Source organism: Eleutherodactylus coqui, chromosome 1 (genome assembly GCF_035609145.1).
Source record: "Eleutherodactylus coqui strain aEleCoq1 chromosome 1, aEleCoq1.hap1, whole genome shotgun sequence".
Classification (NCBI taxonomy): Eukaryota; Metazoa; Chordata; class Amphibia; order Anura; family Eleutherodactylidae; genus Eleutherodactylus; species Eleutherodactylus coqui.
Window position 1 is genome coordinate 341,080,335 of NC_089837.1, and position 19,118 is coordinate 341,099,452.

Genomic DNA, 19,118 nt, shown 5'->3' on the forward strand with positions numbered 1-19,118 from the left:
TATTATGCAGGAGTTCGCTACGTTTGGCCAGTTCAGCAACTATAAGGTAAATGCTCAGAAGTCGGTAGTCCTAAATATTACCATCCCACAACAGGAAGTCAGCAATATGGCCGCAGCTTTCCCATTCCAATGGAGAAGCGATTCATTCAAGTATTTGGGAATTCATATCCCAACCGACCCAACCCAGCTGTTTGAGTTGAACTACAAGCCGCTGCTACTGACCCTGAAAAAGGACATGGAGGGCTGGGCAAGAGGCTCGCTATCATGGTTTGGTAGGATGAGTGCGGTTAAGATGGATATCCTCCCTAGGATATTGTACATCTTCCAATCAGCACCATGTAACCCCCCGAAAATCTTTTTCAACAGGCTGAGAAGTTTGATACTCCGGTTCATATGGAAGGGAGGCTCCAAAAGACTCAGCCATAAAAGCCTATCCAAACCAAAAACAAAGGGAGGGGTGGGCCTACCTGACCTACATCTATACCACAAAGCCACGATCGGAACCCTAATACTAGACCTGCACCACCACGAATCAGATAAACTATGGGTACAAATCGAAAACGAGAATACCACCTTCTCACCAAAAGGAGCATTCTGGATCCCAAAGGGGGTCAATTGGGAGAGGGCGGAGGCATCGGGTCTGATGATCACCCTGCTGGGGGCATGGAAGGGGGGCTGCCAGACAACGGTTCCGGGTCCCCTTACCCCCTTAACTGGAAACCCACAAATTCCAGCAACAATGGGCACTCGTAGCCTGGGATTCCTACCCAATGGAACGGAAGCTAGGATAGGGGAGGTGGTGGACGCCCGGGGCATACGAGACCTGGCGACTATACAGGGGACAGGAGGAATTCCCCCGGGCTCATGGATGCAATATTTGCAGGTTCGTAGCTACCTAGGAAAAGTGAGGCCGGAACGGGGGTGGAGCCTAAACTTTACCCCGTTTGAGGAACTATGCAGCAGAGGGGAGGCGCCCAAGCATACCGTGTCAATATTATATAGCCAGCTACTGGAGGAGAAGCTGGGTGGTCACACCCCCAGGTGGGTTGCCGCATGGGAAGAGGTCCTGGGTAGATCCTTTCCCGGAGAGCTCTGGAGCAAAGCTTTCCAGCACACCCATAAGATGTCGGTGGCAAGTAGGCTGCAGGAGCTGAACTTTAAGATTTTGTCAAGATGGTACATGACACCAGAGAGGCTCCACGCCCTATTCCCATCGGCTTCAAATATGTGCTGGCGATGCAACAGGGAAGTGGGCTCGATGCTACATATATGGTGGGAGTGCCCCATGATCAGACCCATCTGGCGAGACATGAGAAAATTATACGAGAAAGTGTGCAGGGAATCACTGACCCTGACACCTGAGGTGGCACTTCTATCCTTCCCTCCACTAGGCGCCCACTCACTCAAAAAAGGCCTGCTGAAATTTTTCATTATGGCCACGAGGCAAGTGATACCCAGATTCTGGAAAAAGGACACAGAAATCCCTAGATGCGCATGGGTGGGGGCCTTAGACGAGATCGAAAGATTAGAGAGAATAAGATCACAGGAAGACACAACCGGAGCAGAGAATTTCTACCGCACCTGGGCAGTCTGGATAGACGCACGTAACTCTCCTCTAATCACCAGGTGGCTACAAGACGGTAACTGTGAGTAGCCAACTCATACCTCGAGTAGTGGGACAACCAAAAGGCACTAACCTGGATCCCCCCCCTCGACACCCCCCCTTTCCCCGCCCTCCCCGTATATCATACCTCCCCTTGTCTGTCAACTATCAGAATATAACGCACACATTAGCATATTGCTTTTCATAATGTTTTTCTTGTTTCTTCTTTATTAGTTGCAGCATTAAGCCGGTGATGTGTATATCACACCACTTTCATAATATGTTAAAGTAATGTTATATATGCAACATAAAACCAATAAAATATGTTGAAATACAAACAAATGCTTATATCCCCAGATATTCTAGGACTAATGTTAGACTGTTTCTATTGTATCCCCCTAGTAACTGTTCTAAGGTGGTCATACATGGTCAGTCTTCCTTCTTTCTCTACTCCACTTAGCATGTGGACGGATCCCTGGTGTAGTGAGCGGCTGCTTCTGAAGTTACTAAAGGCCGATTTACATGCAACGATTATCGCTTAAAATTCGTCCAAATGACGGCTTTTGAGCGATAGCCGTTTCGTGTAAATGTGTACCCCATCGTGCACTTACTGTGCATTTTTTGTCCATAGCTGAGTTCAGCTCAGCATAAAAGCCGTCATCTCTGATAAGAGGGAACGCACGCTGTGTTCTCCATGGGCAGCGCTGATAGTATTGTATGCAGCCGGCAGCCCACAGCAGAACAAAAGTGGTGTATTTAGAGAACAGACCAGCTGCTGTTCTCTAAATACATGCAAATGAAGCTAGTTAGTTATTAATGGGCTGCTTAGCCCATTAGAACCTAATGCAAAATGACCGCTCAAAACTGTCAGTTTCTGATGAATTTTGAGCAACCATCTTTGTGTGTAAATGGACCTTTAGTTTTCTCTGATTATCAAGCTCTTAAATGTATGGCAAGTTTTAGGCCTCATGTCCACTGGCAAAATCCAATTGCGGACTCCGCTGCGGAATCCACATTTGATTTTTGCCCATAGCCATCCATTAGCCATCCGCGGGCAATTAAATTGTGATTTGCACCCGCGGATGGCATTTTAATGGATTTGCGTTTTTTCACGCACGTGAGAGAAAACGCAGCATGCTCCATTTTCTGCGGGGCTCCCGCAGGCTTCCATAGGGGCCTATGGAAGCCGTCCGGTCCCGCGGTACACAGGCAGCTGAATCTCTGATCTCCAGCACGGGAGAGCAGGAGTTCAGAGAGAAAAAAAGAAAAAAAAAAAAAAAAAGAGTGCACAGCGCATGTGTGCGGCACACTGCCGGCGTGCTGAGCGCATCTGCTGGGCACAGAGAAAGAAGATCCGGCCGCGACGGACAGGAACCGCAGCGTCCGGACTGGTAAGAAAGTTCTATTTTCAGGCCTCATGTCCCTGGGAAAGGATGGACCCGCTGCAGGATTCTGCATGGAGATTCTGCGCGGGCCCGAATTTCCTAGTGGACATGAAGCCTTAGAGGTAGCCTCTGGGATTGATGAGGGCCTAAATTTTTTTAATGTCATACATTTTTTGCATTTCAATTAATCATTCTTACAAATTAGCCAATTGTGCTTTTCTTTATGCATAAGCCATTGACCAAACCTCTGCAAATTCAGTTCTCTAGATTTCTTATACGGTCTTGGCTCAGTTGGATGGTAGGTGCTCGTCTCTAGCAGTGGGCATGACACATGGGCAAAAATACAGCATGACTGCGGTGCTAGGTGACATGTCATCAATAGGGAAGGTTTCTGTGCAGTTATTCTCTAGAGTCTTCAGAAAATAAAAGATTAAAAAAAAAAAAGACCTCTCCAATGGATGTATGTGTATAATTGGCATTTTATAAACCCCTTTCCATGTAGTTATGATTTGCTGCATTGTAAATATATATGTAAAACAATCACTAATTTCTACGCATTATTTATTCAATATACATTGTGTTTTGCTGTAAAATACATAAAAACCTTCCATTTATTAAAAAAAAAAATCCTTAGACCATTTCTATCATCTAAAAATATGCGAAACCAGCTTGCAGGATTGCAGGTAGTGTTGACCAACATATACAAAGTTACCGTACATCTACTGTAAGTAAAAGTGCTCCACCTAGTGGCTAAATCTGCAAATATGAAGTATATTAGCAAATTCATGGGTATGACATGAATATGCATACACCACATGCGAACTTCCAAAGAAATGTAGGAAGGTTTAAAAATGCCCTAGAATCCTTTTTACTTCTGATTTAGCAGTGTGTAGCAGTAAGTGAAAATCATAAGTGTACTTAACTTTACAGCTTCTGCTGAATAATCTCTTATTATCTCATTTATTGCATAACCAATAAATGTGAAGAAAGTGTTTATATCAGATTAAATAAAATAGAACCTTTAGGAAATGTCACTACCCAGGCTATTCTGCCGAAAAATGTACTGTGCCAAAAGCCTATGCCAGTAAGGTTTAACACTGCTAGCGTCCAGAAAGTGCATTTGCTTTTTAACATGCTGTAATAACGTTTAACACTCTCTTCCGCCTACTATCACCTACAGCCTGTTGTAGCAACTCCATGCATGTGTCCTACGAAGGAGACACTGACTAGGTGGAGCTGTCTTACCATTTGTTTGTTTGGTTGGTGGTATACACTATAGAGACACTGCCAAAGCTTATTACTGTGGTTTTGTAGCAGAGTTGCTCACCTAGCTTCCAGGTAACACAAGGACAATCAGCGGCATAAGCACATTTTTGTTTCTTTGTGGAAAGAGTTGTAGATTTTACGGATACAATTTTGGGGCATACGTAACTTAAGGCCCGTTTACACACAAAGATCATAACTCAAAAGATGGCTTTTGAGCGATTATTTTGCATAAACTACTAATTGGTACTAATTCCTATTAGTACCAATTAGTAGCTTATTAATGCGTGTGAGTCGCCAAGAGCTATATTCAGAAAACAGGAGGCGGTCTGTTCTCTGTTCCCTTTGTTCTGCCGTGGGACTGACAGCTGAGACAATGTAATCAGCGTTACCCGGGCAGAACACAGCGTGCGGTCCTTCTTACCAGCTCTTCTGCCGAACAATGGATTTTATGCCAAACTGAAAATCATGAAAAAGAGGGGCACATTTACACACAGCGATTATTGCTTAAAAGATGGCTTTTGAGCGAATTTTGAGCAATAATCATTGTGTGTAAAAGGGCCTTTAGTGATCACTGCTATTGTGTTTTTTGAGTGAGGCACTGCAATTCTAGCATTTTTAAAAACTATATTTTACATCATTCACTATGTGTGATAAATAACAAAATAATTGTTCAGGTCATTATGAGCATGGCAATATCTATTATGTAAATTTTTTGTATTTTTCCCATTTAAAGTGTTTTTGTGGTGAAAATTCTGTATTTTTTAGTTTTGTTTCTAAATGAAACTTTATTGAACTTTTGTTAACAGCACTTTTTAATCTCTCAAGAGGGCTTGAAGATGCTATTGTTCAATTGATAGCATACTACAGTGTACTATTTATGTAATGCACTGTACTATGTCTATGGCAGCAGCCTACTAGACTCTGCCGGAGCCAGTGTCTGATAGGCTGACTTACATGGCAGACACACAGGTCTTTGACAGGACTATGCCTGCCATGGGAACTCATTGGTACCTTTTAATCACATTGCGGGGTGCCAATGGGTTGACAAGAACAGTCCCTTCTCATCACCTGCTTGCATGCTTTGATTGCTATTGATCGTGACATGTAGGGGGTTTAACAGGCGGAATCTGAGGTTTCTAAGCACCTATGGGATAGAGGAGAAGCCTGATTGTCGGTAGACATCTGAGCCCTGGCTCGTTCCGGCACGAGCCACTCATTTTGCACCACCATAAAGGGGCATATGCTTAGGTTTAAAGTCCATTAGTGACAATCATAAAAAAATGTATCAGCAGTCACTACAGGCCCATTTACACGCAAAAATAATCTTTCAAATGACTGAAAGTTTTAGCGATCTTTTTGCATAAAGTGTTAATCGCCACTAATTGCCATTATTATATGAAAAGAGATTTAAAAAAACAACCTACTAAAATGGTATTGCCACATTGATATTGACCTGTACTATAAAGTGATCATATTATCTACCATGTATAATGTATGTTGTAAAAAAAGAAGGATCATCCTGCCTCCCAAGAAAGAAAAACATAGATTCAAAAGTTGTATGCACCCTAAAATGGTACGAATGAAAATGCCAACTCATCCTGCAAAAAAATAAGCCCTCAAAAAAGCTCCGTAGACAGAAAGATTAAAGGCGTTGTCCGGCCCCTAAAACTATTTTTTTTCCCCCATGAATGCCCTGTAGAGGAGAAGCATCACACACAACAGCCTTTCCCATAAAAAACGATATTTTCCTCACCTTTTTATTCCTTTTCTTCCCCTTAAAAAAGCTGGCCTGAACTTTTTAAAGATGGCGCCACTGGGTAGTTCCCATCATGCACTGCTGCCTCTCTCTCCTCAGCGTGCGCGCTCCCGATGCCGGTCACATGACTGGAGGACCGGCGTCATGGAGACGCATGCTTTACTGCTTTGAATGGAGCCGACAGCCGGCTGGCTCCATTCAAAGCAATTAGAGGGCAGTGCGATCTCTTGCTACTGCTCTGACAGCTGTTAGCAGATTCCTTCATCTCCCCGGCATGTCTCCTCATCACTGGACACTGTGACAGCAGTGTCACAGCCTCCAGTGACGAGGGGACATGCTGGGGAGATGAAGGAATCTCCTGCTAACAGCTGTCACAGCAGTAGCAGGAGATCGTGATCTGTAGCAGCACTTTTAATAGCAGAGGATCGCGATCCTCTGCTTATTGAAACTGAAAGTAGCACCAAGCATGACACACACACACACACACACATGCCCCCCCTCACAGTGCCCCCTCCAGTGCCCACACACAGTGCCCCCTCCACTCTGCCCCCCCCCCACAGTCCCCCCTTCAGTGTCCACACACAATGCACCCCCAAAGTGCCCACACAATGACCTCCCCACAGCGCCCTCCACAGTACACCCCCTCAGTGCCCCCACCACACACATGCCCCTCCACAGTCCTCCCCCCACAATGCCCTCCCACAGTCCCCCCCCCCAAAGTGCACTCTTGCATCCACCTCTGCCAGAAGTCTGTGACCGCACACCCACCCCGCCAGAAGTCTATGTGACCACACACCCACCCCATTAGAAGTCTGTGTCCGCACAACCACCTCCGCCAGAAGTCTATGTGACCGCACACCCACCCCATTAGAAGTCTGTGTCCGCACACCCACCTCCGTCAGAAGTCTATGTGACCGCACACCCACCTCCACCAGAAGTCTATGTGACCGCACACCCACCTCCGCCAGAAGTCTATGTGACCGCACACCCACCCCATTAGAAGTCTGTGTCCGCACACCCACCTCCGCCAGAAGTCTGTGTCCGCACACCCACCCCATTAGAAGTCTATGTGTCCCCACACTAACCTCCGCCAGAAGGCTATGTGACCGCACACCCACCCCACAAGACAGCCCGCACCCCCCCAGCAAAGTGACAGCCCGAACGCCGACTAACCCCCCCAACGCAAAGTGACAGCTGGCCCGACTCACGCCAGCCCCCGCCAGCCTACCCCTGCGCAAAGTGACAGCGATCCGCCGACTCCGGCACCCCCCCCCCCCCCCCCCCCCGCAAAGTGACAGCCGGCCCGTCGACTCCCACTACCCCCCCCCCCCCCCTTCCGCAAAGTGACAGCCGGCCCGCCGACTCCCGCACCCCCCGCAGCATCTGACAGTCCGGCCACCTCCAGCACCCCCACCCCCCCCTCCCCGGCATCTGACAGTCCGGCCACCTCCAGATCCCCTCCGGGCCCTGGCCCCCCCATCCAAGCCCTCCGCTAAGATGCTTACCTGACAGATGAAGATGAAGATCCAGCAGCCGCGCGTCCCCTGCAGGCAGACCAGAGCTTCTCAGCATCTGAAGCTTTACTCTCTACTGCGCATGTGCAGAAGAAGCAGGAAGCAAGAAGCGCGTCCCCGACGTCCCGTCAAGACCTGGAGCCGGCCCGACAAGAAGAACAGAAGACTTGTCGTAACCATGGACGACGGAGGAGCAACACAGGGGGGGGGGGGGGCACCCCTACAGGTAAGTCAATAACTTCTGTTTGCATCATTTTCCATGCACAATGTATATTACAAAGTGCATGGAAATGGGCAAACAGAAGTAATGAAATGTAATGTTTATGGCTGGACAACCCCTTTAAGGTTACAGTCAAACCTCTAGTTTTGTTTGTAATCTGTCTGAAAGCAATCGGCCAAACCAATGAAACTAGAGGCAATTATTTCCATTGGAATCACTGTAAATCCAATGAATTCACTCTAGACATTCCAATTTTCGGGAATGGAATAAGGATAACATTTATATCATTGTGAACGGCGTGCAAAAAAAAAAAAAAAACAAACCTCGGAGCCGCAGTTTTTTTGAACAGCTTGGTCCTAAAACTGCGAAAAAAAAGTGATTAAAAAAGTTGTCTGTACATGAATGGTACTGACTAAAACGTCAGCCCTCACACAGCATCGTAGATAGAAGAAAAAAAATAGGGTTCTCTGAATACCGTAATACATTTTTTAAATTGAGAAATGGTAAAGCAAAAAAACTATATAAAACTTAGTATCCCCGTAATCCTGAACATGCAGAATAAAGTTAACATGCCATTTATAGAATGCAGTGAATGCAATAAAAACTAAACCAGCACAACAATGACGGAATTACTGTTTTTCCTCCCTCACTGCCCAAAAATTCTAAAGCCCAGATGGCACTCCACATAGTTCCCATATGTGACATAGCTCACATTATAAACTGACATACCAGTAAGACTCCAAACAAAACTTCTACTTCTTATACCCAAAGATGAAAACTAAAGGCTGTAGTTTCTAAGATGCGGCCACTTTTGTGGGAGTTTCCCAGACCTTGCAAAAGTTACTAAACAGCAGTTTATGACATGAGGCATTTCCAAAGTCACTGAGAAATAGGGTAGCACAAATGTGACGCTTTTTTACATAAAAGCTGTTGTGAAGATAGCATAACCTATGTGCTTTTGAAAAGCATTATAATTTTTCATATTCATGACTATACCCCCTTGATGAATTCCTTGAGTGGTCTGGTTTCTAAAATGGAAGTCACTTTTATGGTGGTTAACTGTTCTGCGTACTTCGGAGATTTTAAAATGCGACATGGCATCCAAAAATTATTCCAGCAAAATCTGTGCCCCAAAAGCCAGATAACACTCCTTACCTTCTAAACCCTGTCATGTGTGCAAACAGCAGTTTACATCGACATATGGGACATTTCCATACCCTGGAGAAATTGCGTAACAAATTGTGGGATGTCTTTTTCTAATATTGCACCTTTTCAAAAATGAAAAATTACCAAACCAATTTTTTTTTACTGCAATTATTAATTTTCACAGCCCAATATACCCTTTTATGAATTCATTGAAGGGTGAAGTTAACAAAAAGTTTTTTAACGGGCGTTTCATATTTCTTGATACTACAAGGCCTCTGCAAACCTAAAAAGGTGCCTGGAAAATGTCCCAATAAAAGGGAGGTCCCATAGTAGACAAGGTACTCCTTAATTTCAGGGGCCTGTGTTTGAATCATGTTGCAAACTAGAGCCACATGTAGAATCTTTCTGAAAACTGCAGATTCTGGGTACTAAATATTGAGATGTGTTGATCTGCTAACTCCTGCTGCATTACAGAAAAAATGCAGTCAAAAATGCAATCAAAAATCTGCAAGACAAATGAAAACTTTGAGGGGTCCTGTTTTTAAAATGGGGTGATATATAGTGTTTTCTAGTATACAGGCCTCTCAAAATCACTTCAGAATTAAATTAGTCCCTTAAAAATGTTAGAAAAATTGCCCATATATTTATAAACTTTCTGACAGCCAACATAAGTTATAGGACATTTACAAAATAATGGCAACATAGAGTGGACATATATAAATGGTATTTATTAACTATATAATGTGACATGAGTCTCTTTCGAAAGGCTCATTTACACAGGTGTATTGTCACACCCTGTATTACACACGCATATTTCCCGTGCGTAGCACACGATGAATGTAGGCATGAAAGTCCATGGACTTTCATTCTTCCATTCACGCCTGCATGGAACTGCAACTGGAGAGGTGTATAAAATGCAGGAGAAATAATTCCCTGTATCCACATTTCATGAGCAGCCCTTGAATGGCTGCATATTGAAACGCTGCCTCTTTGCAATTCCTGCGAATGGACAGCATTTAACTTTTTATGTCCTGGCTTTGTGGGCTTTAATCCTCAGGGACATAAAAACATGCATCCCCTGAGGATTAACGCTTTCCAATCCACTGTCTGACGTCTGAAAACATTCTGATTGAAGGCTGTACAGCTCCGATGTCGGAAGACGTCTGGCAGGGTATTCTTACTTTATATTGCAGGCTGCTCTGTTGTCGGGGGCCTCTCCGGCATCTCACATACCGCAGTACTGGCTCTAGCCAGCAGACAGCGCTACTGTATAATGACAGAAAGAGAAATCCCCCTAGGAAACCCTGAATCCCAAATTGGATTGCAAAGGGTTAAAGCCGCGGGGTCGGTGGACGTGAGAGACGGAGGTAGCCGACAACTTGGAACTGTCATGGGGGGGGCCGCAGGGAACGAGCCCTGGTAATGCGATCGGCGTTATTCAATGGATAATGTTTTAAAAATGTTCTGTAAATTCAGCATTTTTTTCAAATAAAATATACATAAAACATATCTACCCAAATTGACCACTAACAAAGTAGTCACAAAAAAGACAAACAGTCTTAGAATCACTTGGATAATTCTAAGCATTCCAAAGTTATTACCGCATAAAGGGATACCTGTCAAAGGTGAATAATGGGGATTGGTCAGGAAAGCCAAAACTGTCTGAAGTTGCAAGGGGTTAATGTAAATCTGAAACATTTTTTCAGTAATGTTCTTCTAACAATGCACTACAATTTTTTCCCGTCTGCCCTCAGGGTTTTAATAAGAAATCACTGACCTCTTCCTTTTGCCCAAGTGTATGTTCGATTTGTTACAACAGTCCTCACATCTTGAATCTGAGATTCGGCTTGTGCATGCCTCAGGTGAAGTTCACTAGTTTTACCTGAGATTTTTAACGGTAAAATATATTTTGGGATACCTTTGTAAAACCAAGCTCCTGATCGCTTCCAGACCTGTAATAGAAGACAGACACACTATTACATTTAAAAGGAACCTGTCATCAGATCCTGTCATGTTACATTTAATCTGTTTTGTATAGAGAACTTCCTGTCTTGGATCAAGTACCTATTACAGTTCCACTTCATACCTGGAATCCACTTCCCGGCTCATTTCTGTAGAATGACCAATATGCTCGATCTGCATTGCTCATCCTAATAGGGCAGAAATCTGTAAGAACTTCTTTTTTGCATTGCACATGGGGCATAATGTAGGTCATGGGTCCCCCTCTCCACCTCACTATACCCCTGTGGTGCGGGGGATGAATAGGGTGATGCCAAAACTTGTGCGGTGCCTCTCAAATAATGTTTAATGGGACTGCCTAAGATGCGCTTGTACTCTGCCATTTCTGCCAGCTCCATTGAAATGAATAGAGTGGTGCTGTGCATGTGCAAACGCTGCTCCATTCAACCTTCACATCACAGTGGGTGGGTGCAGCGAGATCACAGTGTGGAGATTTCGGTGGGGATCTGAGCAGTGAGCCCCCCTGTGATCAGATTTTTAGCACCTTTCAACATATTTTCAACATTTTGCATTAAAAAAAGAGAACTGAATCACAAAAATCATCTGTATATAACTAGCATACAGTATCCTATCACATAGCTACATGGAAAGTATATTTATGCAAACAAATACATTTTAATTGCCCATTCTAAAGAATATGGTAGCTAAAAATGCATAAATACCAATGCAAATATTACCATTCATATCTACTGCAATCTCCAAAACGTATGGAAATGTGACATTACAAAAGTAATTACAAGTGCTGACAGACTGTCTAAAACATATAATTACGCTTTATGTTCTTTGACAAACAACAGTCTGTTGGGTTTGAGTAGCATAATAAGCCTGGTTTATTCAGGTCTTTCTGCACAGCTGGGAAAGATTAAATAGATCTCCAATATTCCAAATTTCAGCCAAGAGAAATGACATTTCCCGTGCAGCATTATATCCAAGCATACAGCATGAAGCGGTGTTGTCTGAAAACACTGGACATATATCACGGATTTTGATGAACCTTAAAAGGGAACCTGTCATTAACAACGTTGTGGTGCTGATAGGGGACAGAGAGTCGGGTCATAGATTTTCTTTTTTTTTTGCTCAATCGCTCCCTGGTTTCAGTATTATCACCCGCTGAACATGTGACTCTTCTCAGATTGCTATGCATGCGCTCTCCCATACAAGTCTATGGGAGAGAATATGCAGGGCAATATGAGAAGAGTCACACTGCCCTGCGGCACGTAATCTTCGGTGGGTGACAGTATTAGAACAAGGGAGCAGGAATGTAAAATAAATCACCCAACTCCTTGTCATCTTCCCTATCAGCACCATAACGGAGGTGACTGGTTCCCTTTAAAGGGGTATTCCCAAAACTGACTTTTATTACCTATCCACAGGATAGGTGCTAAACATCTGATCAGTGGGGGTTTTCTCATCAAAACCCCCATGGATCCTAAAAACAGGGGTCCCGTGTTCCCCTCTGTCAGCACTACAGGCTCACTGTACACCCCGCAGTGAGGAAGAGATTGAATGGAGCCATGGTTGAGCATGTGCAGTGCTACTCCATTCATCTTCAATAGGACTGCCAACTATCCAATAAAAATGTCAAACATGGCTGACTTCTTTTCAGAGGATGACGTATCAGTCAACTGAAACTATTGTTCATTGTTAAATTTCACCTAACAAAATGGATCTTGTAGCTAAAATCATCTATTTCCATCAACTTAAAAGGTTCTTTTACACAGCCTAATTGACTAAGCATGGCGATCGAAAATCATTTATGTTTCTTTTAAACAATCTGTGAATCGGTGGTATGGGAAAAAAATCATTGCAAGTACAATTGTTGGTCCCCAGAGAGCCAGTCGTACATCTCCCTGTTCACATAGGTAGGTACAGTTGAGCTGTGTGCGTATTTATGCTTGTGAAGAAGCAATGATCAGCTTACAAACAAGTAATGCTTGTGCAGGATAATCAAGCTATGCGTAAAGGTCTTCAGTCCAATGTATACAGGGATCCTTAAAGAGAACCTCTCACCTATGAACACATATTTGGACTAGTGTTGCTGAAATGGGGCCAAATAATCATACATTGCCTCATTGTTACAAACAGTCCAAACTTCAACAAAGTTATACTTGAATAGAGTGGAATAGCGCAAAGCTGCACATGATCATCCATTAGTGGCTGATCATACAAGTGTCGTTTCGCCCAACTAAGGTAAAAAAAAAACAAAACCTAACAGATCACATTTTTGGCAGGCTGCTGTTTACTGCAAGTAGTCATTTGTGTATAGCTTTCAGACGATGGTCAGCCAAAATGGTAAAAAAATGAACGTGGTGTTTCTAACGCTGCGATTTTTGAGCGCTTTCTGTTCTATTTTTCAGCTTTTTCTAAAGCACCTCATCACCCATCACAATGATGGGCTGGGTTAAAAAGCGTTGTCAAGTGCGATGAAATGCTGAGGTTTGAGGCAGCGTTTAGCTAAAACACGTGTGAGAGAGTGGCCTTACAAATAGCTTTGCCTATTTTACCTTGTCACGGGCACTGCACTTTCACATTGAACTTTTTTTTACAGATCACGTTTATAAAATCAAACTAAATTTAGACTATAAAAATAAATAAAAAGACAGAAAGAATAAATGCTATTTTCATGGTCCCAATATGGGCAAAATCACAAACTTTGAAAAGCTCTCTCCATCTGGTTAGTACACCTTTGTTCACCTTCACTTTACTGTGGGGAAGGGAAAGTGGCATTCAGTATCGGTGCTAACAAAGGCAAAATGGTTCAATTTTACATCAAGCAGTAAAGCGCTGTGCTTTTATATACAGTCTGATGTGCTTCTTTGCTGGCACAAATGGGCCAATGTGAAAACAGCAACTTTTATTTAGATGAAAATTGGGGCATTCGATCATAATGTTTTTAAAAAGCAAACATTTTAAACATAAGCCATGGTCAGAGAGTCCATTTTAGTGGGTAGAATTCTAATGTTCCTACTAAAGCTGCCACATCCACCTTGAAATGTGAGTGTGGGTGAAAATTATAATTACATTTTTTGAATTTAGCAGCTCTTATTATGGTACAGCATGGTATCGATCATTTGTTAGGGCTTGTCCACACTGGCGTTTGTCTTAGTTAAAGGGGTTGTCCCGCGGCAGCAAGTGGGTCTATACACTTCTGTATGGCCATATTAATGCACTTTGTAATGTACATTGTGCATTAATTATGAGCCATACAGAAGTTATCAGAAGTTTTTCACTTACCTGCTCCGTTGCTAGCGTCCTCGTTTCCATGGAGCCGTCTAATTTTCAGCGTCTAATCGCCAAATTAGACGCGCTTGCGCAGTCCGGGTCTTCTTCTTTTCTCAATGGGGCTCCGTGTAGCTCCGCCCCGTCACGTGCCGATTCCAGCCAATCAGGAGGCTGGAATCGGCAATGGACCGCACAGAAGCCCTGCGGTCCACCGAGGGAGAAGGTCCCGGCGGCCATCTTCAGCAGGTAAGTAAGAAGTCACCGGAGCGCAGGGATTCAGGTAAGCGCTGTGCGGTGTTCTTTTTTAACCTCTGCATCGGGGTTGTCTCGTGCCGAACGGGGGGGGGGGGGGGGGGGGTTTGAAAAAAAAAAAAACCCGTTTCGGCGCGGGACAACCCCTTTAAGCATGTCCATTTCACTGTTCCAATTGAGGATCAGAGAATCCAAAATAAAACAGAATTAAATGTTTCCATGGGTTGTTTCTGTTTAATTCTTTTCCATTTCATTTCTGTATTTCAAATGGAACAAATAGAGCCGCTGACTGCGATATTTGTTCCATTTGAAAAATGGAAATGAAACAGAATTAAATGAAAACAAACGGAAATACCTTCTTTTTTAATGAAACCCATTGAAATCAAGGGGGAACAAATCCAAAGCATTTAATTCAGTTTTATTTCTGTTTGTCTGCTCCTTAAATGGACCTCAGGTAGGTCTGAAACCACATGGGCTGCTTTTAATAATGGTTCACATCATGCATCTGAACCCAATCATTAGAACTACTCAGTAATTACACGGAAGTCTCATCTGATAAACTGCTGTCCACGACTTTATCACTATATCACATATAATTCCAAATATACAGTGTTCCTCCCATCAGTTGCCTGATATGCCTCCAGATTTGCAATGATCACATTACATTTCCATATCAAATAACTATGCAACCAATTCATTTCTATTACACACTTTAACCCATATGCAAGACGTGGCATTAACAATGCATTAACTATGGTGCGAACTTTAACTATATATTCACTAGTATTAGCCCTTTAAGTCAGTCATGACCCACCACGGCCAGGGATTTTTACACATAACTGCCCCAGGGGCAAGAGTGCACTCACAACCGATGTCGGCATCCACTTTGCCGGGTATAGGCCTCTCCACCGTGCTGCCTGTTTGGCAGCGGTCCACCTTCAGGACTACTGCCTCAGTTTCAGGTAATAGTGGGGAGGGAGACTCCTTCTCCCATATGTATTGGGGCCCTCAGCCCCTATAGTCCAGCCGCTCTTGTATTTTCCATGTGTGTTGTTTGATCTTCTGTGGCACACTCTGCAGTATACTTGTTTTCTGTCTGTGCAGCTACCAATATGCAGACTATTTTGCGGTCCCTCTGTTACTCTCTCCTGACCCCTGTCAGCTCTCCAACATGGGGAAACTGGAAGACGGCAGCCATTTTAATTGCCCTCTGCTCTGCTGCTCATTTCTGCACAACACACTAGGCCGTGCCACAGTTCACAGCCTGTTATATGGTGCCCATCCATGCCTAGAACCTTCTGGCGCACTCCAAGCCGGCCCAAGGTCTGGGGCTCATCCCCTTTAGAGTCCCTAAGGTGGAGCTAGTTCTTCACAGTGGTGACGTGCTAGCCATTTTCCCTCTGACATCAGCCTGTAATCTTCCCTGCAGCATCACAGGCTGGAGGGGGTGGGCTTAATGCAGCCACCCTCTTCGCATAAAGTGAAAGCGGATTTTACCGCTATACTTTTGAAGTCCACGTTGTGAAAATAAAATTAAGTGGTATGTGGATTCATAACGTGGATCTACGAGGAAATTCAGCATGCAAATTTTACCCAGTCCTATGGCACAATCCATATGTGGAACCATTGCAAAATACGTAGCAGAAATACATAGCCACGGATTTTTGCCACGGTTTTGGGGCAGAACCCATGCTGAAAAATCTGCATTGAATTCTGCTATGTGCATTTTCAGTAATACCTATGCCCTTTATTCTAAGGACTGGTTACATCTAGCTGAAACCAGCTGCATCTAGGTTAAACAGTGAAGAGTGCATGATATACAGCCCTGCAGTTACTGAAATATATGTCACAAACTTTATATATAATCTACTATACTGAAGCAGGAGATGGTGCTGTGTTATGGCACGGCAGTGAAAGACAGAGGTGGTGCATACAAAAAACCTGAACTTGACTTAACAATGGTTTGCCGGTCACTCCATAAGTGGGCACGTGTACTTAAACGTTTCATAGAACATCACGAGTACATAGGTTCACATATCTATAAATCTATACATGGTGTATGACCTATGGCAGCAGCAAGTCATCCATCTGTTAGATCCTGGCCATTGCACTCTATCAAACTTTCTTCATGTAACACAGACTTCTTCCCACCCCATAGTGGCGGCATCTGGGGCGCCAGATGTTTCTAACATTACAATTCATGGGTCACACTGCTAATGGCACCTGTAGCTGTATTAGCTGTACCAATGGGGCAGCTATAATTCCTTATACATTCAAGATGACCACTGGCAACTCTCTCAAGAGGGGTGTGACTTCCCACTTGTGCCTGAATATTCATGTGAAGATTTGCACATGCAATTAGATATTCGTGCAGGTGGGTAAATATTCGCCATGCCTTTCCATGGACCCCTCTAATAGTACTACATTCTGAATAGAACGAGTTGCAAAATCTACCATGTAACGTCCTAGGAAAATTAAGAAAAAAAACAAAAACGACATATCTCCCTGGCAGCCAGATTATGGAGCACTTTTATGGCTTGCCCTTTCAGAAGCAGAAGTGATCGGATTACAAATAGTCGCACTGAGAATTATTGAGCAGTAAGGTCATTCCAAGCACTTGCCAGCCTGATAACAATTTTCCTTAGGCAGTCCAGGAGACTCCAATTTGTTGAGTCACTTAACTGAAGCACCATGCTCTAGCAGCTACCAACTAAAACATTATGTTAAGTGCTACGTCAGGGCCTCGTTATATAGGTTAGAAAGGAATGGCCATTTGGCTTCTATGATAAAAGAAAACTGAAACATGAATCCGTATCAATGGGTACCTACTGAAATTAAAGGGGTTGTCCCGTGAAAGACAGTGGGGTTAAGCACTTCTGTATGGCCATATTAATGCACTTTGTAATATACATCGTGCATTAAATATTGGCCATACAGAAGTTATACACTTAGCCCTTCCGGTGCTGGCGTCCCCGTCTCCATGGTGCCGACCGAAGCCTTCTTCTCCCTCGATTACACGCGCTTGCGCAGTCCACTCTTCTGTTCTGTTGAATGGGGATGCTCCGGCGTGCTCGCGCCGCACAGGTCTTCTGCGCATGCGCGTCTAATCTAATCTTAACCCCACTGTCTTTCACGGGACAACCCCTTTAGCCATATAAATAAAGCCTTGTAAGACGACTCATTTTTCCAAATGTCAGGCCATGAGACGCTGCATCCAATCAGCCGATCATCTTTTGCGCAGCTGAAACAACAATTGTTCACATTGGAAGAAGTGCTAAATGATTTAAAAAAACACTCAGGGATTTTGTGATAGAGAGAGGTGACCCACTTGTATAAGGCTTTAAGGTGTGGAGTAGTGCAATGCATTTACCTGGTACTAGAGATGAGCGAGCACCAAAATGCTCGGGTGCTCGTTACTCGGGACGAAATTTTCGCGATGCTCGAGGGTTCGTTTCGAGTAACGAACCCCATTGAAGTCAATGGGCGACTCGAGTATTTTTGTATATCGCCGATGCTCGCTAAAGTTTCCATTTGTGAAAATCTGGGCAATTCAAGAAAGTGATGGGAACGACACAGCAACGGATAGGGCAGGCGAGGGGCTACATGTTGGGCTGCATCTCAAGTTCCCAGGTCCCAATATTAAGCCACAATAGCGGCAAGAGTGGGCCCCCCCCCCTCCCAACAACTTTTACTTCTGAAAAGCCCTCATTAGCAATGCATACCTTAGCTAAGCACCACACTACCTCCAACAAAGCACAATCACTGCCTGCATGACACTCCCCGCTGCCACTTCACCTGGGTTACACGCTCCCCCCCCCCCCCCGCACGACGCAGTGTCCACACCGCACACCAAAGTGTCCCTGCGCAGCCTTCAGCTGCACTCATGCCACACCACCCTCATGTCTATTTATAAGTGCGTCTGCCATGAGGAGGAACCACAGGCACACACTGCAGAGGGTTGGCACGGCTAGGCAGCGACCCTCTTTAAAAGGGGCGGGGCGATAGCCCACAATGCTGTACAGAAACAATGAGAAATATAATCCTGTGCCACCGCCATCAGGAGCTGCACACGTGGGCATAGCAATGGGGAACCTATGTGCCACACACTATTCATTCTGTCATGGTGTCTGCATGCCCTAGTCAGACCGCGGTTTTTTATAAATAGTCACAGGCAGGTACAACTCCGCAATGGGAATTCCGTGTGCACCCACAGCATGGGTGGCTCCCTGGAACCCACCGGCTGTACATAAATGTATCCCATTGCAGTGCCCATCACAGCTGAGGTACTCCTTATACCGTGGGTCGAGCAGTGTGTACACCCAGTAATCCGTAGTGGCCAGAATGCGTCTAACGCGAGGGTCACGAGAAAGGCATCCTAACATGAAGTCAGCCATGTGTGCCAGGGTACCTGTACGCAACACATGGCTGTCCTCACTAGGAAGATCACTTTCAGGATCCTCCTCCTCTTCCTCCTCCTCAGGCCATACACGCTGAAAGGATGACAGGCAAGCAGCATGGGTACCCTTAGCAGTGGGCCAAGCTGTCTCTTTCCCCTCCTCCTCATCCACCTCATGTTCCTCCTCCTCCTCCTCCTCAACGCGCTGAGATATAGACAGGAGGGTGCTCTGACTATCCAGCGACATACTGTCTTCCCCCGCCTCTGTTTCTGAGTGCTAAGCGTCTGCCTTTATGCTTTGCAGGGAACTTCTCAAGAGGCATAGCAGAGGAATGGTGA

The 19,118-nt window shown here is 44.6% G+C and overlaps 1 protein-coding gene across 2 annotated transcripts in view; it reads right to left on the minus strand.

Annotated features, from left to right (window-relative positions):
* RPH3AL (rabphilin 3A like (without C2 domains)) overlaps positions 1-19,118 on the minus strand; it is a 321,117-nt gene that overhangs the window by 127,994 nt on the left and 174,005 nt on the right. For both annotated transcript variants that reach the window (XM_066575908.1, XM_066575900.1), the window contains exon 6: positions 10,668-10,842. In XM_066575908.1, the coding sequence (XP_066432005.1) occupies positions 10,668-10,842 (175 nt within the window). The remainder of the gene's footprint in view (positions 1-10,667; positions 10,843-19,118) is intronic.